This window comes from Pelophylax lessonae (genome assembly GCF_965119305.1).
Source record: "Pelophylax lessonae genome assembly, chromosome: 3".
Taxonomy (NCBI): domain Eukaryota; kingdom Metazoa; phylum Chordata; class Amphibia; order Anura; family Ranidae; genus Pelophylax; species Pelophylax lessonae.
The window spans coordinates 25,811,568-25,835,749 of NC_138770.1; the positions used below are offsets into that span (position 1 = coordinate 25,811,568).

The following is a 24,182-nucleotide window of genomic DNA, read 5'->3' on the forward strand; positions in this document are numbered from 1 at the left end:
ACATTGGAAAGAAGATTATATCCCCTTCAACCAAGTCTTAAATAGAATCGAGGATATCAGATTGATGGAACAATATCATCATACCATTACAAATACGAAACAAATCTTTGACCAGAAATGGACCCCTTGGTACCTATACAAATGTTCCTTGATCACATAGTCGAAATTTCATTGGATAATAAAATTAAGGAAAAAAAAAAAAAGGAGATAACCTACACTACTGTAATTATTATGCATATATTGATAATATATCCGGAAGCTAAGTTGTTGCACTTCCCACGTTTACTGGATAAATGCCCAGATTATTATCCACATGTTATAGTTTCTATAAACTCACTCGCTTGACTCTATTATATTCGAATTATCTGGTAATGTCATATCTCATGCAAAGACAGATATTTAATGTTCACTAAGTTTTATTCTCTATTTTCTTTTTGTTTTTTTTTCATCTTTTCATTTTCTTTTCCACATCTATGTTTCCTTTTAATGTATTATTACTTGAAAAATTGTTTTGAAGTTGCCCTTTTATGTTACTGACACAAATATTCATGATTTTGTAACTGAATATTTCTTCAATTAACGTTTATAATCAAAACAAGGCCGTGTTCAAACTACCAGATGGTTCTCACAGCTGCAGTTTCTCTGAACTCCACAAGGTGGTGATATCACTTCTACCCAGACAGGAAGTTTCTATGGAATACAGACAGGAAAAGATGTCAGGTACACACAGGAAGTGATGTCAGGTACAGACAGGAAGTTCCAGATGAAAGGTCAGTCGGGAGGAAGTAGAAAGGAGACATTACTGGAAGTGGCAGAAGAGGAGGTAATAAGATCTTATTTTCTATTTACACCCAGTAACCCCCCGTCACGGCCGTCCTTTTCCTCCATAGTCACTGTGACGTCTTTTATCTCCAGCAGATGATGATACACACATATATAGTGTGGAAACCTAGAGTAACCCCTTCAGGGGGATCAGTTGATGAATAATATATCTTGCTTCCATACATGGTTCAGTTTTATCGTTCAGCCAGCAGGATGAGTAAAAAAAGCTACACTCATTCCTAGGGATGCACCGAAATTTCGGCCACCAAAATTATCGGCCGAAAATGAGCCTATCTGGATGTCTCAACACTTCCTCAAACTGAATCTATCTAAAACCGAGCTCATAATATTTCCTCCTCTACGTGCCCCTTCCCCGGAATTCTCTGTCAAGATCAATGGAACAACTATTAGTCCTTCCACACATGCCAGGGTGCTAGGGGTAACCCTGGACTCTGCACTGTCCTTTCAGGCTCACATCCAATCCCTGTCCAAATCATGCCGCCTTAACCTTCGCAACATCGCTAGAATACGGCCCTTTTTAACCAATGACACCACCAAGCTTTTAATTCACGCCCTTGTTATCTCTTGCCTCGACTACTGCAACTCCCTCCTCATTGGATTACCCTTACATAGATTATCCCCCCTTCAATCCATAATGAATGCTGCTCCCAGACTCATCCACCTTACCAACTGTTCAGTGTCCTCCAACCCTCTCTGCCAATCCCTTCATTGGCTTCCTCTCACCCAACAAATAAAATTCAAAGTGCTAACAATAGTTTACAAAGCCATCCACAACTCTGCCCCCAGCTTCATCACTAACCTGATCTCAAAATATCAACCTAGCCGCTCTCTTCGGTCCTCCCAAGACCTCCTGCTCTCTAGCTCCCTTGTCACCTCTTCCCATGCTCGCCTCCAGGATTTCTCCAGAGCTTCTCCCATTCTTTGGAACTCTCTACCCCAATCTGTCCGACTGTCCCCTAATCTATCCATCTTTAGACGATCCCTGAAAACCCTTCTCTTTAAAGAAGCCTACCCGGCTACTAACTAATAACGCTGTTTCACTTGCTCCATCAGCTCATCCCCCACAGCTATTGCCTTTTGTATCAATTGACCCTCCCTTTTAGATTGTAAGCTCTAACGAGCAGGGCCCTCTGATTCCCTTTGTTCCAAATTGTAGTGTAACTGTAATGTCTGCCTTCATTTTGTTAAGCGCTGCGCAAACTGTTGGCGCTATATAAATCCTGTATAATAAAAAAATCTCATTTCGGCCGATAATGGGTTAACAGTGCCGAAATTAATATGGCCGCCATGAGGAAGGAGGAGGGCGCAGCGCAGGGCAGGTTTTAAAAGTCCCGCCTCTGGCCGGCCGCCCGCCTCTCAATGACGTCCCTACTACTATAATCTCTGCATTAATGAAGGGACATACCAGGTGGGAGGGCGGGGCGAGCGGCCACTAATACATAGTACTATGTGATCCTTCCTGTCAGCTCAGCGGGACTGTGACTGTGTGTGAATGAGATCTGATCTGACCTGACACCGGGCGGGGGGAGCGGCCGCTAATAGCTGTAACTATGTGAGCCTTTCACTTCCTTGTCAGCGGAGATACATGCCTGACAGGAAGTCTCTATAGAAGACAGGAAGTCTCGATGGAATGCAGACAGGAAGTGATGTCAGATATAAATAGGAAATTCCGGGTGAGAGGTGAGTCGGGAGGAAGTAGAGAGAAGACATCACTGGAAGTAGCAGCAGAGGAGGTAATAGGATATTATTATCTATTTACACCCAGTAACCCCCGGTTATCTCCGTCCTCTTCCTCCATAGTCACTGTGATATCAGAAGGAAGAAAACATTCCCCAGCCTACATGAAGAATATGTTCCATCATTGGTGTCAGAGGGAGGAAAATTCTGAGGCCTCTGTTTAAAGTAGAGGGCTTGAGGGGCTGTGAGGGTTTAGTAAAGCTGAAAGACTTAAGAGGTCAGTCAGAGAATTCTATGACATCACACTGACCTCACAGCTCCTCCTCCCAATGTCCCTCCATCTGGCTCTTTTTTCTGATGCTCTTAGGATGTGGGCGGACCCTTTTCATCCTCGCAACCAAAGCAGAACTGTTGATCCTGTATTTTATGTAATGATGTCAGAATTCCCTATGCCAAGCCTTTAACCTACAGACTTGGAGGGGGTGTTTGATGTGATATATGGAAGGAGACAGCACAAGCCATTACTGTACAGAAGCCATGCTTTACTGAAATAAAACAACAGGAAAAGGAAACACAACACAGGAAGTAGTACAACAGAGATGCACCATAGAGTTGCATTTAAAGAAACATATCATCCATAACATCTCCCCCTTTTAGTATTAATAAATGAACATGTGAAATTCGATAGAGACACAGTAATAACACATTCTATAGGTTAAGTCTCATAGGTGGTTTTGAACATCTACCACTACGGGTGAAGACTGGCCCTTGTGCAAGGATTCCTTTAGCCCTCTCTGAATTTACTGGGCTTCTCTCATCAGGTACTGGTATGCTCTGCGCTTGACGGTCGTCAGGCATACTTGCTTGCCCAGAACTGTCATTGCTGCTGGTATGAGGCTGTGCCTCTGTACACTCCTCACTGTCAATGGGTGAGTCTGAACTACCAACGGGATACTGAGATTCAGGCTGCTCTGCCACTCTCAAATCCACTCGATTGCGGCGATAACGAGTACCGTCAACGTCCACAAGATAGGAGCGTGGTGCCACCTTTTGCAGACAAGTACCTATTCTCCAACGGCCTGTACGATCGCCAGGCAATGGCTTCATACGGATTCGTTCCCCCAGATTCAATTCTGGCAAATCTCTGGCCGACGTGTCATATCGTGCCTTAGACACTTGTCTCTTAATCCTTAATTTTTCTGGGACACCTTGTATGACAGCGGGTTCAAGCAGCCTATTTGCTACTGGTAAGGAGGTCTTCAATCTCCTTGACATAAGTCTTTGTGCCGGACTACTATCCATGCCTTCAGTTGGAGTGTTTCTCCAATGTAAAATGGCTTTCCATGGGTCTTTACCATCACTTTGTGCTTTCTTGCATAAATTTTTAACAATCTTTACAGCTGATTCTGCTTTGCCATTAGCCTGTGGATGACGGGGTGAGGAGGTAACATGCTCAAACTCCCATTCAGTAGCAAATTTTCTGAATTGTAGGCTTGCAAATTGAGGGCCATTGTCGGAGATCACTGTATCTGGTTGGCCATGACGTGCAAACTGTGCCTTGCACCTCTTAATTGTAGATTCCGTGGATAAGTCGGGAAGAAGGTCTATTTCCCAGAAGTCTGAATAATGATCAACTAATAGCAGGTATTCCTTGCCTGCGTAGTTGAATAAGTCCATACTGATAATCTGCCACGGACGTGTAGGTATCTCATGTGACATCATGGTTTCTTTTTGTTGTAAGTGGGCATATTCATTGCAGGTGGGACAATTACTGACAAAGTCTTTGATCTCACCATGCATGTTGGGCCAGTAAAGGGTATCACGAGCTTGTCGATAGCATGCTTCACCACCAATATGGCTGGAGTGTATGCGCAATAACATTTCTGCTCTCAGTGACTTTGGCACGATGACTCTTGGACCTTTGTACAAGATACCATTTTGTATGCTGATCTCATCTCTAAAGGACCAATATTCCCTTACAATTCCAGGTACTGCCTCTTTTACATCCGGCCACCCACTCAAAACAATAGACTTCAAAGCTTGTAAAGTTGCATCACTGTCAGTGTGCTGTATGAGTTGATGTAATCGCTGATCTGTGACATTAAGATAGTCCGCTTGATTGATATCAGCAAAGAAATTTTGTTCCCGTTGCAGCAGACAAATTGTACGATGCTCATGCTCACCTCCAGGTGCCACATCATCTGACGTAGCTCTGCTCAGGGTATCGCTGATATACATATCACATCCTGGCTTGTAGACAACATTGAGGTTGTAATGCTGCAATGTAAGCATCATGGTCTGCAAACGCTTGGGAGCACACAAAAGGGGCTTTTTGAATATGGTTATCAGAGGTTTGTGATCAGTTTCAGCTGTAATTGAATCCCTTCCATAAAGATAATGATGGAAACGCTGGCAAGCAAATACAATGCTTAAACATTCCTTCTCAATTTGAGCATAATTTTGCTCAGCTGATGAAAGAGCTCTGGATGCATATGCAACTGGTTGACCTTTCTGCAAAAGGCAACAACCTAGACCATTTTTACTGGAGTCACTTTGTATCGTAACAGGCTTTGTGACATCATAGTATTTTAACACTGGGGCAGAGGTGACCAAGCGTTTTATGTCCTCTACTGCCTGGTCATGCTTGGGAAGCCAGTGCCAAACTGCATCTTTGTCCAGAAGTCGTCGTAATGGCTCACACACCTCAGATAAGTGTGGGAGGAATTTTGCCAGGTATGTAACAAAGCCAATAAATCTCTGTACCGCTTTGGCATCAGCAGGCAGTGGCATGTCCACAATGGCTTTAATCTTATCCGGGTCAGCTTTTAAGCCTTGTGAAGACAGGATATGTCCATGGAAACGAACTTCTCCCACCTTGAACTGCAATTTCTTTACACTAAGCCTCAGCATCACCTGCCGACAACGATCCAGTAGCGCTATTAACTTTTCATCATGGTCATGCTCAGCCTCCTTATCAGTATTACCGCAGCCAACTATAAGAATGTCATCAGCTATTGGCTCAATTCCATGAAGACCACCTAATAGTTCATGCTGCTTTCGCTGGTATACCTCAGGTGCTACAGAGACTCCAAATGGTAGTTTGAGCCATCTCTTTCTGCCCCAAGGAGTCCAGAACGTGGTCATGTAGCTACTCCTTTCATCCAGTTTGCACTGCAAAAAGGCATCTCTAGCATCAACAAGTGTGAAGACACGCGCTTTAGGAAGTTTGTGCAAAATATCATCGAGCGTTGGCATTAAGTAGTGTGACCGTTTCAGGGCCATATTCAGAAACTTGGGATCAATGCATATTCTGATCTTCTCAGGCTTTCTGATAACGACCATGTTACTGATCCAATCTGTAGGCTCTGATACTGAAGTTAGATGTCCTTCAGCTTCATATTTATCTAGTTGAGCTTTAACCTGTGGCTTAATGGCGATAGGCACATTGCGAGGGGCACATTGTACAGGTTGAATGGTAGGATCCAGTTCAAAACGAACCTCTCCTGGAACAGAGACTATCGGGCCCTCAAACACATCACTGTAGGCGTGAAGAATTTGCTGTTTTGTCAGTGGCCTAGTCAGAGATTTTGCAGGCTGCTTATCCACATTATGTAGCTCAGCAGGAATGGTGAACAGCATCAGTCCAAGGCGCTCACATGTTGAACCCGATAATAGAGGTTGCTGATCCGCGTCTACAATCTCAAAGTTCAGTTTGTGTATACAATCACGTATGCTGCATTCTGTTTGGAATAGCCCCAATGATTCCATTAGTTCCCCTGAATACAATTTTAGTTTGGTGCTACTAGGCTGAAGGGGTGTTCTGGGTGCCAGTTTCATTTTGTCCTTTATACTCATGACATCACACGTTGCACCCGAGTCCAGCTGGCATGGTTGGATTATATTGTTTAATCTGAGGTTTACAAACCATTTTTTGCCCTTTGTGTTTACAGCACCAATGCATTCTGAGGAGTAAACCATATCAGTGCTAAGCAGGTGTGCGTCCTCCGGATCGGATATTTGCTCAATTATGTGCAGCTTCCTTGCTTCCATTTTACTGGAGAGACACACCCTTGCAAAGTGATTTGGTTTACCACATGCAGTACAAATTTTCCCATATGCAGGACACTTTTCTTTCTTTTGTACATGCACATTGCCGCAATACTTGCATGATGCAGGCTTCCTCCCAGGTGAGTTGTGTAGGTGACCCTTGTGCTGAAACTTATGCTGGTGGTTTCTGAAGTTTTGCTGTTGTTTAGAGGCTGCATGGATATTGTCAACCAGTTTATCCTGCTCCATAGCTTTCATATGTTTGTCAGTAATTTCTGCAGTGCGACATATCTCAATTGCTGTATGTAGATCTAAATCATGTTTCCTCAGCAGGTGGCGACGTGTGCTTTCACTGGTGATACCCAAAACTATTTTATCACGAATAAGTTCATCTCTCAGAGAGCCATACTCACAGCTTGCAGCTTTTTCTCTTAGCCGTGTGACAAACCTGTCTATTGATTCACAGTCTTCTTGCTCACAGCAGCCAAATATATATCTTTCATAAATTACATTTCTAGAGGGTCTGAAGAAAGCTTCCAATGCATTCAGAATGGTTTTGGTGTCACTCTTTTCCTCCTCTGTGAGGTTCAGATTATGCTTGTACACATGGAGGCATTCACTGCCCATCACCCTCCTCAGTGTGGCTGCTTGCACTGCTGCAGGCTTCTCATTCATCCCTGTGGCTAGGGAGTAGTCCTCAAATTCAGCCCTGAAATTGTCCCAGTTACTGCTGACATCTCCACTCACCCTCATTGTCTCAGGCAGTGGAATGCTGTTAGCTGCCATGATGCTGTTCTCCTTGCTGCAAATACTCAGTATCCAGGACAGGACTGCAAGTGTTAGAAAGCACAATCAGGTCTAAGAACACTCACATCAAGGCTAGCAGGCTCTCAGCATCAAATGTGTAGAAGGAGTATGGATCCAGAAATCTTCTGACACCATGTTTGATGTGATATATGGAAGGAGACAGCACAAGCCATTACTGTACAGAAGCCATGCTTTACTGAAATAAAACAACAGGAAAAGGAAACACAACACAGGAAGTAGTACAACAGAGATGCACCATAGAGTTGCATTTAAAGAAACATATCATCCATAACAGGGGGGAGGTGTCCCTGAAGTAGGGCTTTATAAAAATACAGACTTTACAGGTGAAGAGGATTCTGGGAGGTCATTTAATTTTACTATTTATGAAAACTGCTGACAGGAGAGGTGAGCGGTGCTGGGAATTCTGGGACATTATCCAGTAACAGACAAGGGATGTGTCTGGATGGTGACTGTATCATTGTGTGTGTCAGGTTCCTATAAGGTGTCAGGATGTCACTGTCTATTTCTCCATGGAGGAGTGGGAGTATTTAGAAGGACACAAAGATCTCTACAAGGACGTCATGATGGAGAATCAGCCGCCCCTCACATCACCGGGTAAGAGGAGACTTTATTGTAAAGGAGAGAGCAGTACGGAGGCTCCACCTAGATCCCTCATCATCTGATAAACACATAGAAACAATGTATTCAGTCAGTGTGTGTGTTTCCTACAGATGGATCCAGTAATGGGAACCCACCAGAGAGATGTCCCCGTCCTCTCTATTCCCGGGATTCCACACAGGAAGGTCACACCATCCCCCACCATCATCAGGTAGGTGAAGATGAATGTCGAGATCGTAAAAGTGATCTGACTGTATGAAGATATATTCCACTTTTAGGTATAAGGTTATTTGTGCTCACATTTTAAAGAAACCATTCCCTGCTATTTGTTTGTTTAGAATGAAAATCTGATAGATATAAAAGATGAGGTTAAAGAGGAAGAAGAGACGTATGTGAGGGGTGATCAGCAGTTCAGGGAAGAGGTTGGGATGATGGACAAAGTTATAGAGGAGGAATCTTCTCCAGACATCAGCACAGGTGAGTGATGGCCACAAAATACAAAAACTGTTTGGGTATATGGATTGATGTTTGAGGATCAGTAGATCCACTTCTACAAAGACGTCATGATGGAGAATCAGCCGCCCCTCACATCACCGGGTAAGAGGAGACTTTATTGTAAAGGAGAGAGCAGTACGGAGGGTCCACCTAGATCCCCCATCATCTGATAAACACATAGAAACAATGTATTCAGTCAGTGTGTGTGTTTCCTACAGATGGATCTAGTAATGGGAACCCACCAGAGAGATGTCCCCGTCCTCTGTATTCCCGGGATTCCACACAGGAAGGTCACACCATCCCCCACCATCATCAGGTAAATGATTGTCAATTATTGGTAGTTATAATTTATACACAGCATGTTTGTTACAATGAATGTTTTATTATATATTCAGAGTGGAATCGTCTGTGATTATAATATTGTTGTTAAAGAAGAGTATAAAGAGGAGGATGAGGAGTATGGAGTGATGGAGGAGTTTTCAGAAGGACACAAGGATATGATGGAGCCACCAAATACCAGGAACCCACCAGAGAGATGTCCCCGTCCTCTGTATTCCCGGGATTCCACACAGGAAGGTCACACCATCCCTCACTGTTATAAGGTTGGTGGGACAGAGCATCTAGAACAGGGACATAAAGATGATGTGTGGATTTTTTATGTGAGCTTATATTTTACAGATGATATTCACTTTCATTTTCTTGGTTTAGGGTGAAGATCTGATAGATATAAAAGTTGAGGTTAAAGCAGAAGAAGAAGAGACGTATGTGAGGGATGATCAGCAGTCTATAGAGGAGGATGGAATAACGGGGACATTTATAGAGGAGGACACTCCTACAGAGATCAGCACAGGTGGGTCATTAACACTGAATACATTCCTCCACCCATACTGCTCACTGATTGGTCCAGAGTAGGGCGGGGACTGGGTGATATCAGCCTGTAATCCCCTGGTCACTTTCCTGAGCTGTGTTCCCCGTCCTGTATTCCTGTATTTCTCTCGGATAATCTTCCTTCTCTGTGCTGCAGAAAAAAATTATGTCTCTAGACTGGATTTATGGAGATTCTGGGGTTCAGCTGGCAGCAAAATGTACATTTTCACCATTGGCCTTACTAGACCTAGGCAACTAGGGCATGTGATATGGGTCTTCTGCCCCATGCCCAGGTCTAGTATGATCTCTGACAGAACAATTCTTCCGGGTTTACTTGTTTTGTTGGCTGTGCTGGGTGGAGGGATATGTCTTTATAGTCTCACACCCAAGTCACTGAGTGCAGTCTCAGGAGATGGGAGGCAGCGGTGTGGGACCTCTGCAACTTGTCTCAAGTAAACATTTAAGTTTCTGACTCTTATACTATATAATATCTATTGTACATTACATACTCCTGACCCCTGCACTATATACTCTGTGTTGTACATTACATACTCCTGACCCCTGCACTATATACACTATGTTGTACATTACATACTCCTGACCCCTGCACTATATACTATATGTTGTACATTACACACTCCTGACCCATGCACTATATACTTTGTTGTACATTACACACTCCTGACCCCTGCACTATATACTCTATGTTGTACATTACACACTCCTGACCCCTGCACTATATACTTTGTTGTATATTGCATACTCATGACCCCTGCACTATATACTCTATGTTGTACATTACATACTCCTGACCCCTGCAGTATATACTCTGTTGTACATTACATACACCTGACCCCTGCACTATATACTCTATGTTGTACATTACATACTCCTGAACCCTGCACTGTTGGAGATACAACAACTTTAAAGCTTAGCCTATTACCTGCTGCAGTTCACGAATAGGACACTAGATGTCGCTAATACTCAGTGATATGCTATGCATTTTCTATGATGTGTTGTAATTTCCTGTACACTGTACTGTGCTTGTTGGTTATCTCTTCCTGTCTGTGTTTTCTCACCATGAGAAGGTGACATCTTTGCTCTCTGTGGTTATGTTCCAATAAAGAAGCCAGTTCCTGTTACTCCACAATGTCTGATCTGAAAGAACTCCACTGCACCCAGTGATCGCACTCTGCAACATGCACTATATACTGTATATTGTACATGACATACTCCTGACCCTTGCACTATATACTCTATGTTGTACATTACATACTCCTGACCCCTGCACTATATACTCTATGGTGTACATTACATACTCCTGACCCCTGCACTATATACTCTATGTTGTATATTACATACTTCTGACTTCTACTCTCTCCCCTCTACCCACTGCTATATATACACATAATATGGATTCTCTTTTGTTACACCCATTTTCTACCAGCTGGACATTTTATATCTGATGATTTGATTGGAGCTCAGACTTTTACATGGTGATAATAATGTTAAATAACATCCTCCAACTTTGGAACCTTAAACAGAAAGTGATAATAGGGAGGAGTCAGTAACCCAATGATGGTGGTCTTCAGGATCAGTCCAGTCTTCATCTTGGTTGTTCTTCCCCCATCCTCACTCTCTGACCTCTGGTGGGGCTCAGCCCCGCTGTTATTCATGGCTAAATCATGGACTAAATAAGGAAGTGCAGGACTTCTTGTGTTAGGAAGATGACAATGAGTGATAGAGGGGGAGGGGACACTCGTCCTATAATCCCCTCATCACTGTCACTCCTATAAAAGACAGTTCTCGTTGTTTCCTCACTCTCTGACTAAGGTCCATGAATAAAGAAATGAACTGGTAGGAGATCAGAGGACCCATTTACTAGTTACCTTGAGGGGGGAATTGTAAGATCCTCAGAGACAAAGCTGCCTGATGTGGGCGGAGTCCTGGTTTAGGGGAACCAATCTGCTGATGTCTAGTAATAATCTTTGTATTTCTATTTTAGTAGATGGATGGGAGATGAGGAAAACCTCAGAGGATTGTCTCACTTTGTCTCCAGACTGTAAATTAGAAGATGAGGACATCACACAGTATAGTCCAGGAGAAAACCCGGCTACCTCAAATGTCCATCCGGGACCACGCAGTGTGGATAGACCATCGTATTCCTCTTATCCTGAGGAACCTCAGACTGTGAGGGACGGTGCCGGACCATCGTATTCCTCTTATCCTGAGGAACCTCAGACTGTGAGGGACGGTGCCGGACCATCATATTCCTCTTATCATGAGGAACTTCAGACTGTGAGGGACGGTGCCGTCCTTCCAACAGATAAGAGGTTTTCCTGTACTGAGTGCGGGAAGTGTTTCCGTTTTAAATGCCGTCTTAATGTGCATAAAAGATCTCACACAGGAGAGAAGCCGTATTCCTGTCCTAAGTGCGGGAAATGTTTTTCAGACAAGTCCAATCTTTACACGCATCAGAGATCTCACACTGGGGAGAAGCCGTATTCCTGTCCTGAGTGTGGGAAATGTTTTGCAACAAAAACATATTTTTTCAATCATCAAAGGTCTCACACAGGGGAGAAGCTACATTGCTGTCCTGAGTGCGGGAAATCTTTTTCACAGAAGTCTGATCTTTACAGACATCAGAGATTGCACACTGGGAAGAAGGTACTTTCATGTTCTGAGTGTGGGAAAAGTTTTGTACAAAAATCAAACCTTGTTACACATCAGAGATCTCACACGGGGGAGAAGCCGTATTCCTGTCTTGAGTGCGGAAAATGTTTTTCAAAAAAGTCCGATCTTAACAGACATCAGAGATCTCACATGGGGGAGAAGCCATATTCCTGTCCTGAGTGTGGGAAATGTTTTTCTCAGAAGTCCGATCTTTACAGACATCAGAAATGTCACATGGTCAAGAAGCCACTTTCCTGTCCTAAATGAGGGAATTGTTCCTCACTGAAGTCCTGTCTTTCTGTACATCAGGGATCCCACACAACCCTGGAGGTGTATTGGTGCCTTGAGTGGGGGAAATGTCTTCTATATGAATGTTGGTGGACATGTGGGGAAGAAGCACACCCTGATATACACCTCAGATATACTCCATGGCTGATCTTCATCATGTAAGAAACATTTCATAAGGAGATCAGAGATCACCAAAGACATGGATAAAGTGTTGTACCGTGTTGGCCATTGATAGCAGGAGAAAAATAAAAATGGAGTCCTTACCTTTCATTGGCTGAGTACATTTTGTGGTGTAAGCTTTCACACTTAGAGGTCTGTTTAGTTGAATGAATGTGACCGACACATAACTGGACGTGACATTGTACAAGAGACCAAACTTTCTGTGGGAACGGGGAACACATTCATCCTAGGCTGTCCTAGGAGGGTTCAGGCGTCATGACAAATCTTTCCATGACCATGATTCCAGGCATTAGTTACCCACTTATCCTCCGGAAGATTTACCCTCCTTCGTGACCAGGCCATTTTTGCAATACAGCACTGCGTTACTTTAACTGACAATTGCCAGTCGTGCGACGCTGTACCCAAATAAAATTGATGTCCTTTTTTCCCCACAAATAGAGCTTTCTTTTGGTGGTATTTGATTACCTCTGCGGTTTTCATTTTTTGCGCTATAAACAAAAAAAGACAATTTAAAAAAAAAAAAAAGAATATTGTTTACTTTCTGATTTAAAACATCCAATAAAAAGAAATGTAAAAAATCAAATTTCTTCATCAATTTATTACAATTTGTATTCTGCTTCATATTTTTGGTAAAAATCCCAATAAGTGTATAATGATTGGTTTGTGTAAAAGTTATATCATCTACAAACTATGGGATATATATTTTTACTAGTAATGGCGGTGATCAGCGCCGTATAGCAGGACTGCGATATTACGGCGAACTGTCGGACACCGGGGGGGGGGGGGGGGGAGTAATTCAATAAGCTGAAAAAATTGCACTGCTCCAGTTCTATTTTTTCTCGCCGTGTTTAACCACTTTAGCCCCAGTCGGTGCAGATATACTGCGGCAGGCTGGCGTTCGCCTGGGTGGAGCTTGAGGGCGATCGTGCGCCGTCGGAGGCGCGTGCCCACCACCGCTTGTTAGCTGGGGAGCCAGCGCGTGTGACCGGCGGCTCCGATGGCCGCCGGCCACTCGCGATCTCCCGCAGCAGAGGGAGAAAGACAGACGGCTGATGTAAACAAAACCCTCTGTCATTCTCCCTGAAGTGATCACAGAGGCTATGTGATCCTGCTATATAGGATCGCATGTCTCTGTGATGACTTCACAAGCCACGCCCCCTTACAGTTAGAATCACGCCCCTAGGTACATATTTAACCCCTTGATCACCCACACTGTTAACCCCTTCCCTGCCAGTGTCATTTTGCAGTAACAGTGCATATGTATAGCACTGATTACTGTAGTAATGTCACTGGTACCCCCAAAGGTATCAAAAATGTCAGTCAGGGGTCCGATCTGTCCGCCGCAATGTCACAGTCCCGCAAAAAATCGCAGATTGCTGCCATTACTAGTAGAAAAAAAAAAACAATAAAGACATAAATCTTTCCCGTATTTAGTAAAAGCAATAACATTTGCGGAAACCAATCAAAATACGCTTATTGCAGTTTTCTTTCCAAAAATATGTAGTAAAAAAAATTGCCTAAAATGTTAAAAAATTTAGATTTTTACTTCTTTTTTTTTTTGAGAATTTCATATAAAAGAATGTGAAAAATATTGTTATTTTTTCAAAATTGCACAGGTGACCAAATACCGCCAAAAGAAAGCTCTGTTTGTGGGAAAAAAGGATGTAAATTTAATTTGGGTACAGCATTGCACGACCGTGCAAATGTTTGTTAAAGTCACGCAGTGCCGAATTGCAAAATAGGGCCTGGTCATTGAGCAGCCAAATCCTCCGGTCTAAAAGTGATTATATCAGTTAAAATAACGCCCAGGCAAATTTGTGATCGTTAAATTCAATAGTGAATGACTGACCGATACGTCGTGGGTTCTAGTCCGACCATCATCACATAAGTTGTGTTGGGGGGTTTATGTCTACAGATTGTTAAATGGTGGTAAAATTAGTGATAAGTACATGCAGCTGAGATGATTGGACATGCCTGTGAAGTGGGGGCATTCAAGCGTTTACCAAGTGACAGCATTCACAGCTGATTCAAAATAAAATCGCCAATTATCCCAGCTGATCTGAGAGTTTGTCTATTTGGAGATTGTTTACTGGTAAGCCAATTGTAAATCTATACATATATATATATATATATATATATATATACCTTAGATTGTAAGCTCCTTGAGGGCAGAGACTGATGTGAATGTACAATGTATATGTAAAGCGCTGGGTAAATTGACAGCGCTATATAAGTACCTGAAAATAAATAAATAAATATATATGTATATATATACAGTATATATATATGTGTGTGTGTGTGTGTCTTGAGGTTCTGTTATTGCTTTATGAAATATGTTGTTGGCACATTTCCATTGTCTTCTTTGGGCTTAAAGATTACGGCTCAAGACAGATTGATAAATAGCTCAGTGGGCTGAGGCAATACAATATAAGCGTCAGCTCCTGGGTACAATTCCTACTTTGCCATGGGCCCCAGGCACAGCTGTACTTGCAGCAGATGCTGCAACTTTTGCAACAGCCCCCACCACCTCCTGAGCCCCCACCTCATGTTTCATGTTTTTTTTGTTAGTTTTTTTTATATTTATGTTTGTCATTACTGTTTGTAATAATTTGGATATTGTTTGTAATAAATATATTTTAAATTAAATTTTAAAAAGAAACTGTGAAGAGAGAGAGAAAAAGAAGCTTAGCAATGAAATTCCCAAAACATAATGGAGGTTAGACAGTCATGGAAAACATCCAACCCCCACTCCTCTCATCTTTATCCCCACCATATCCCCCCTCCCCCTTTTTTTATCTTTCTCTAAATGTCCACCCATTAAACCCCCCCTACTCTTTTACACCTTTCTCTCCCTCTCATCCTCTTCTCTCCCACCTATGTCTCTCTCTCTCTCTGTCCATCCCCCCTCCCCTGAAAGGAAGCTTTTTGCACCTTTTCAGTGCTGAAGCTGATTGCTACTCTGCAAGCTTTCTGCTTCAGGGGCCCTGATGAGTAATTTTCTGACGAAACGCCGCGTTGGGTGGGACTGGAAGGTGTGACGTCATTGTGCCGAGGACGCAGCGGCCATTTTGTCGGTTGGACTGTACACACACACTGACCCTGCTCTGCATGTTTATGTGAGTTGAACAGCTTTAAAATAAATATTGCCCTTTATTTCATACGTACTACTCTGAGTGTTTTACTATTCTTGGGGCTTTATGTTAATCCTCCCTGGGGACCGGATCCTGAGCCTGGGAATTTGTGTGACTCTTTCCTGGGAGCCTGCCTGATCCTGGACCATTATCTGGCCTTACTAGGTGCTGAATATGAACTCTGGATGAGCCTATAGTGGGATATGGATGCTTTGCATTAGTAACAGGGTGGTAAGAGGCAGTGTGGTTGGAGGTGATCTGGTGGTGGTAGCACCTATTTGCCTAAACAGCTGACCCTGGTGGATGGATGGACCTATTGTCTTATTGGACTGATATATACTCACTTTGTTTCTAGCGCAGCACCTTCCTTTACCATGTAGCCTTAAAGATATGTACTCCATGCTTCTGTGCTGAAGGTGGTTCTCTGAAAAGGTATGGCTGAGGCACCAACAGCATCAAAGTGTTTTGACCATCTCCTTTTTTGATGCTTAGAAAGAACAATCAAATCGGGAAAGTTAACCACTACCCTCTCCACACGGACTGTGTTGCCCAAAATTAACTTGCAATTGGTGGTCATTGTTAGATGGCCCTGATAGGATATTCTCTATCCTTGACTTTCACAATCCTCCATGTCAAACTCCACTTCAACCTTCCTGTCACATCTAGCTAAAATACACTGAATCTTCCACAAACTTACATTTGCACATATACACATCACCCTAGCACATACATTACATGTGAGAATCACATCGAATGTACTTACAGTGCGCCTGAAGGAAGCCTGCCTCCTCTCCTCCATGGGCCTTCTCCTCCCCATGGGGTGACCACATGGCAGATACTGGAAACACAAAGAAAAAATACAATCATTTAATAACAGCAATTTGGAAAAGGGACACAGAAAGTAGGACAACCCATTGAAAGTAGTTACAGTGGGCTGGGGGGGGGGGGCAGCCTCCCCTCTTCCCCTGTCCTTCCCAACTTTATAGATGTCTGCTGCTACATCAACCAAATCCAAGAAAAACAAACATTGCAGCCCTTCCAGTTTAAACAGGGACCCAGAGAAGACACAAACACATGGAGGGTTCTTACATTAAGCTTGAGGGAAGGTGCCCTCCTCGCCCCTCTCTTCAGCTATCTCCTCCTCCTCCACTGTCTCCTCCTCCTCCACTGTCTCCTCCCCTGCCTCCTCCATCTCCTCCTCCTTTCTCACCCTCCTCCTCCTCACCCATCGCTGAAACTACATAAACCACAAAAGAGAAAACATACAACAAAAATGCAGCCCTCCAACTTAGAACAAAGACACAGAACACATTCACAGTCAAAGTACTTACAGTGGTCCTGAGGTAGATGAGCCTCCTTCTGCTCCTCCTCATCATCGCTGGTCTCTACAGATAAATACAGCACAAGTTACACACAATTTTAGGACACAAATATCCAGCTGCTTCTCCACATGGTAGCAATATACTCAGCGCCCCTACAATTTTTAAGACAAAGCTAGGAGTGCATTAGGGAATGTCCATTGGACATTTACTTAGGGCAGGCGGTACATACAGGAGCAATGACATCAATGAGATTCATTGGGCATGTTTATAAACAGGAGGTCACTGTCCATCCACTATGGTGCGTCTCTTTATGTCACTCCAAGAGCGCTGAAGGTCCTGCACTGATGTGCGGTGGTGGAATCTCTGCCACAGCTTCAAATGCAGGTGTCGCATAATGGTCGGCTTGGTAAAGTTTTTTATGGAGGAGTCATACCGACGGAGGAGGAGGATCTGTGGAAACAAAAATTTATGTTTTCCTAGCGTTCCAAAAAATTGTGTTAGCAAAACTCAAAACATACATAAGAAAACCATTAGAGATTTGGGACCAATGGTTACTGTTTCTGGTGATTAGGGATGAGTTTCAAGTTTGAGTAGAAGCTAAGTTCAACTCAAACATCGGCCGTTTGATCGTTCGTCGAATGACAAACAAATGTGCTTCTTTGCAGGAAATTCAAGCGCCCATAATGCACTGCATGCGCATGGTGCATTATGTGATTGGCCAAAGCATGCACCCTTAGTAAATGTAAATAAAATCAGTGCTAAACCACAATAAAACTATAAAAAATGCCAATGGCAGCATACATTCAGTGCTTCCACATAACACAAATATAGGTATAAAATAAAATGAATGTAGCGCCAAAGTAATACTGCAAATAAATCAATAAATAACAAAAGATGGTGACTATGCACAGTGAGATAAAAGTGCTACCATATGTTTAAACCATATAATAATGTGATTCTGTTTCCGTAATCACTATCAGAAAGTGTCACAGCGGATATAAAGTGCTAGTGCTGTCAAAAATCTTGTGACAGTGATAAAATAACCATATAAATATTCCAAAATTATATCAAAGGGTGACCAATAAATAAATATATTGAAATGCATAAAGTGCCAAGTTCATAAAAAATCAAAGGTATCTTCAGTGATGTGCAAAATTGCAATAAAGGTGCTGGTGCTCCAATCTTATACGTGTAGCCCTGCCCTCTGGGGAGTGCTGTAGTTGCAGTGAGTGCCCTACTGCAGAGGTAGTCCGCTGAGTGACTCCAATCCAATGTGTAGCTGTTGCCTAGCTTTTTTTTCTAGCAGTTTTGCACTGACTGCTGTAGTTGCATTGAGTGCCCTACTGCAGAGGTAGTCCACTGAGTGACTCCAATCCAATCCACTGTCCAGCTGTTGCCTAGCTTTTTTCTAGCAGTTTTGCACTGACTGCAGTAGTTGCAGTGAGTACCATACTGCAGACAGAGGTAGTCCTCCACTGACTCCAGCCCAGTCCAATCCACTGTGACATGTGTAGCTGTTGCCTTGCTCTTTTGCTAGCAGTTTTACACTGACTGCACTGGATTAGTTGCAGTCAGTGCCTTACTGCAGAGGTGGTCCTCCACTGACTCCAGTTCATCCAATCCACTGTGTATGTGTATTTTCTGTGTAGCTGTTGATGTTGCCTACCTTTTTTTCGAGCAGTTTTGCATTGACTGCACTGCAGTAACATATTGCAGTGAGTGAGTCCACAACCGCTGCACTTTATTATGCATACAATCAGATGTTGTGAAATGCAAAGCAAATGTCCCAAATTGAAGATTTCCTACCAGTTTTTATGCAGTTGAGGTGTAAGGAATGAGCACTTCATGTTAAATATGTTAATAAATAAAGATTCCCATGTTTATTAAGAGATTTGTGTCGAATTTTGTGTTTTTTGGGCAAAATTTTACATGTGTGAAAATATCGGCCGATACCGATATGCGATCGGCAAAATATCAGTATCGGCAACGAAAAACAGATATCGGTCGATCACTAGCACATACACACACAGCACAAGGCCGTATTCACACTGCAAGACGTTTCTCAGGGCTGCAGTTCCTCTGAGCTCCACAAGGTGGTGATATCACTTCTACCCAGACAGGAAGTCTCTATGGAATACAGACAGGAAGTTCCGGGTGAGAGGTGAATTGGGAGGAAGTAGAGAGAAGACATTGCTGGAAGTGACAGCAGATGAGGTAATAAGAGCTTATTTTCTATTTACACCCAGTAACCTCCCGTCATGTCCGTCCTCTTCCTCCATAGTCACTGTGACGTCTTTTATCTCCAGCAGATGATGATACACACATATATAGGGTGGAAACCTAGATTAACCCCTTCAGGGGTAGAACATTTCCCCACTTTTCGGGCCGAACCATTCTCTTAATTTTGGAGATAAATTCTAGTAATATGTTCCTCTAAACAAACAGCACTGACAATAAATAGACAAGACAATGACCATCCTGACTAGAGATGGACTCGGACGCATTCGAGTTTCCACGTGCCTGATCCCGCCAGGAAGCCGACATTGCACTCCGCTAATCACAGGCAGTGAGACATTTCCCGATCCGCAGCTGCACAGATCAGTTAACGTCTCACTGCCTGTGATTATTGGACTGCAGTGTCGGCTTCCTGGCGGGATTGGGCACGTGCAAACTCAACCACGCCGTGCTCATCTCTAATCTTGACCATACATGGCCTACAAAGGGCAATTATTACACAACACAGGCAGCAAATGGGCAATCATTACACTACACAGGCAGCCAATGGGCAATCATTATAATATGCAGCCAACACACCGAACCAGTGCAGGGGTCAGGAGTATGAAGCCCCTTACATTGCTGGTCAGGAGGAAGAAAACATTCCCCAGCCTGCCATAAGGAATACGTTCCATCATTGGTGGCAGAGGGAGGAAAATACTGAGGGAAGTATAGGAGCTGAGGGGATGTGAGGGTTTAGTGAAGCTGGAAGACTTTAGGGGCCTCTGAAAGGGTAATGTATATGAAGGACTCTGAGAACCTTGAGGGGGTAGTCAGGCTTCAGGGATCTGAGGGAATAGGGGGCTGGAGGGCTCAGGGGACTCTGAGGGACAGAGGGGGGTCTATGATTGTCCTCCCACCCCAACTGCACTTATATTTCAGATCTTACAGAACTGGCAATCTCAACCATCTTATTGTCCCACTGGTCATGTGATTTGTTCTGGAATATTATGTAAGATGAAGAAGGGAATTCCTTCATTCGTTGGTGAGCACTTGTTCTTAGAGGAGTTCTGTTTCAGCTGTAAACCAGCTCAGAAACCAAACAAACCCAACAGAGAAAAGGGAAATTCTGATCTGGCAGGCTAAGAGGGTCCAAGGTCCTCCAAGATGTAACAAACCCGAAACAGTCCAGATTAAATGTATTCTCATGGGGAGTTCTTAAATGTACAGCAACCCTCCTATTACCACCCTCACATACCCATCCTATTATTGTGACCAATACCATCCAAATAATTCTTATTTTCATTTCCCAAAATGATCTATCTACAAGGAGACCTGTATAGATCAAATGATGGCACCAATGTGGATGGAGGAGGACCGGAGTCACATGACTGAGAAGATACTAAACTTCACCCTGGAGATCATCTACCTGCTGACCGGAGAGGTGAGGAGGGTTCTTGGAGGTCACATGACATCTCGCTTATCTCTATTAATAAAACACAGAGGTGAGGAGGATTCTGGGATTCTAACATGATATTCCTATTGGTTCCTTAATACAGAGATTTCCTCTTCTGAGGTCAGGTGATCATATGACCATCACAGTGCCTCAATGTGACTCCCTAAAACCTGAGAGACACAACATGAAGAAGATTCTAGAAGTCACCAAGAAGATGATGGAGCTGCTGACAGGAGAGGTGAGCGGTGCTGGGAATTCTGGGACATTATCCAGTAACAGACAAGGGATGTGTCTGGATGGTGACTGTATCATTGTGTGTGTCAGGTTCCTATAAGGTGTCAGGATGTCACTGTCTATTTCTCCATGGAGGAGTGGGAGTATTTAGAAGGACACAAGGATCTCTACAAGGACGTCATGATGGAGAATCCGCCGCCCCTCACATCACCGGGTAAGAGGAGACTTTATTGTAAAGGAGAGAGCAGTACGGAGGATCCACCTAGATCCCCCATCATCTGATAAACACATAGAAACAATGTATTCAGTCAGTGTGTGTGTTTCCTACAGATGGATCCAGTAATGGGAACCCACCAGAGAGATGTCCCCGTCCTCTGTATTCCCGGGATTCCACACAGGAAGGTCACACCATCCCTCACCATCATCAGGTAGATGAGGAACAATCACTGATAGTATCATTAGGATCTGTACATTATCTGCATTGTTACCATTGATGTCATTTTTATTATATATTCAGAGTGGAAACCTGAGAGATTCTAAAGTTGAGGATAAAACAGAAGAGATGTATGTGAGGGATGATCAGCAGTCTATGGAGGAGGATGGAATAACGGGGACATTTATAGAGGAGGACACTCCTACAGAGATCAGCACAGGTGGGTCATTAACACTAAATTCATTCCTCCACCCATACAGCTCACTGATTGGTCCAGAGTAGGGCGGGGACTGGGTGATATCAGCCTGTAATACCCTGGTCACTTTCCTGAGCTGTGTTCCCCATCCTGTATTCCTGTATTTCTCTCGGATAATCTTCCTTCTCTGTGCTGCAGACACAATTTATGTATCTAGACTGGATTTATGGAGATTCTGGGGTTCAGCTGGAAGCAAAATGTTCATTTTCACCAAAGGAGTTTCTAGATCTAGGCACCTGGGGTCAGGGTCAGGACAAGGGGTGGGCAGGAGGGGTAGCTGGGTAGCCCTGGGTACTGTGGTATCATGCGATGGGGGGGGGGGCACCGCAAGGAAAATTGAGGGGGTAAGGGATCTGTGTTGGGAGGAGCAATTTAAGGAGCAGCAGGGGCTAAGAATTGTTAAAGGAAAGTAAGTTTGGGTGTGTGCTAGAAGTGGTGATTCATGGGTGATTTGTGTTGGGAGGGGGTGGGAGAAGGGGATTTGTGCTAGGAGGGTCAATTTTGGGGGGCTTGTACTAGAATAGGTGATATGGTAAAGGGGGGGATTTGTACTAGGGGGCGAATTCTTTTCGCTTACATCCTCTGACAGACGCAGCCACTTCATAGTTTCCTCATAGATGGGTAATGGCGCCCTCTGCAGGAGCAGGCTAGGCAGTGAAGGGCGAAAACGCTGCTCCAGGTGTGTGATGGTAGCTTAGCGGTGGAATATCCCATAGAGTGCTAGTCCCAGCCCGCCTCCGTGGAAAACTTGAAAGAAAAGAAACGGCCGCACATCCAGGAATTCCAATTGCCTTTAATTTCCAAAGTGATGACACCAAAGACACCAACATAGGGTCATGTAGACGTGTTTCACACATACATCTTGTACTTAATCATTACAATGACCACAACAGCCTATAGACGTCTTAGGGATCGGTTTCAGCAACATGTTTACAGTATAGAGAAGAATCTGTCTACTAATGTGGCCAAACATTTCAACGGGTGCAACAATGGGGACAAAACAGCTATGCGAGTCCAGGTTATTGAAAAGGTCAGAGTACCAAGGCGGGGGGGGGGGGGTGATGCATTCCGATCCCTATGTCGGAGGGAAGTATTCTGGATATTCCATCTGCAGAGTCGCATCCCACTCCGGCTCAACTTCGAATGGGATGTCAGTCATTTTTATGAATGAGCCCCACTGGGACCCCCTCCATACATTGGGATGGATGCCTTCTATATATATATATATATATATATGTATTGTCCATCTTTATGCATGTTTGATTATGTACTGCATTTGTCCCTCCTCTGCTGTGGATTTTTATATGATCAATGATCCTTTATCGATTATTATGTTTATATTTTTGATATCTCCTGGTACTCTTATGTGGACACATTGGTTAAAAGCGGACACTATGGCGTGTGGGTACCTGTATACATGATTTACTGTGATTTACCACACGTTTTTTACAACTTTATTGAAACATATGTGTCCATACAGGTGTTATAATGGAGATGTTTTTTTTCATGATGTATACGTGGATGCATTAGTTTATGCATCCTTAACCACTTAAGCCCCAGCCCTATTTCAGACACTTTTTGTGTACAAGTTAAAACCAGTATTTTTTCCTAGAAAACTACTTAGAACCCCCAAACATTATATATATTTATTTTTTATTTTCTTTAAACTTTATTACAGGTTTTTAAAAAAAATAAAAATCTGATCACTTTTATTGCTGTCACAAGCAATGTAAACATCCCTTGTGACACCAATATGTAGTGACAGGTACACTTTATGGAGGGATCGAGGGTGTAAAAGACCCTAGACCCCTCCACTACCCTTCCATGTATGCAAAACACCGAAAACTGCATTTTTACATACAGCTGTTTTTCAAATCTGCCGCCTTTTGCAGCACAGTAACCTGGAAGTGACGTCATGGATGCCGCCTCCGGGTTACGTCATCGGAGACCCGATCTATGCCGTTTCCGGCATTCATCGGGACTCCACCCAGCCGGCTGACGTGCCGGCTGGGTGCTCGGGGCTCCCGGTGGGACGGGAGCCCCGAGCAAAGCCACGGAAGGCGGCGGGAGGGGGGGGACGTCCCCTCCCGCCCCCCCCCGGTAACGATCGAGCGGCTCCCAAGCCGCATCGGTCGTTACCAACGGAAAGCCAACCGTCGGCTTCAAACTTCGGTACCGGGATGATGCCTCTAACTAGAGGCATCATCCCGGTATAACCCCGCAAAGTGTACCGACGTACCGGTACGTTAGAATGCGGTCAGTGGTTAAGGTGGGAATAGTCTATTCCATGGAGGAAATAATGATTTTATGTCTTTTGTACATGCATGTGAAATGTATCCATGTGTGTGCAGGTGTGCAACTGCATGCACATATGTGCGTATTCCAGATAGATGTTTTTACATTTACTATAGTTTTTTCTCTTTCTTTTTTATGTTGTATGTATTCACATTTATTTTTTCCAATATTTCATTGGTGTTTTTATACAATTTTCTATGTGATTTTTGGTCCATGTCTTTGTGTGTATGGGAGAATTCATGATATGCTTGGGAACTTGGACCTTCAGTTTGATTTTGTATTTGAATCTCTATTCAGATGCTCTTTGGGGCTGAAGTTAGGTTATTCATTGGGCTGTGCACAACTG

The 24,182-nt window shown here is 43.6% G+C and overlaps 2 protein-coding genes across 2 annotated transcripts in view; both read left to right on the forward strand.

Moving 5' to 3' along the window:
- LOC309549817 (uncharacterized protein) overlaps nt 1-24,182 on the forward strand; it is a gene marked incomplete at its 5' end in the record, with an annotated part of 121,941 nt that overhangs the window by 42,220 nt on the left and 55,539 nt on the right. Inside the window, 1 exon segment of the mRNA XM_082250320.1 lies at nt 11,688-12,252. Coding sequence (XP_082106446.1) covers nt 11,688-12,252 — 565 coding nt within the window.
- On the forward strand, nt 20,509-23,931 carry LOC309549819 (gastrula zinc finger protein XlCGF66.1-like; the record flags this gene model as incomplete). The annotated part of the gene is made up of 5 exons (XM_082250322.1): nt 20,509-20,606; nt 20,722-20,856; nt 20,943-21,066; nt 22,435-22,571; nt 23,893-23,931. Exons 1-5 carry the CDS (start codon nt 20,511-20,513, stop codon nt 23,929-23,931), a joined length of 531 nt encoding a protein of 176 aa, XP_082106448.1. The 5' UTR covers nt 20,509-20,510.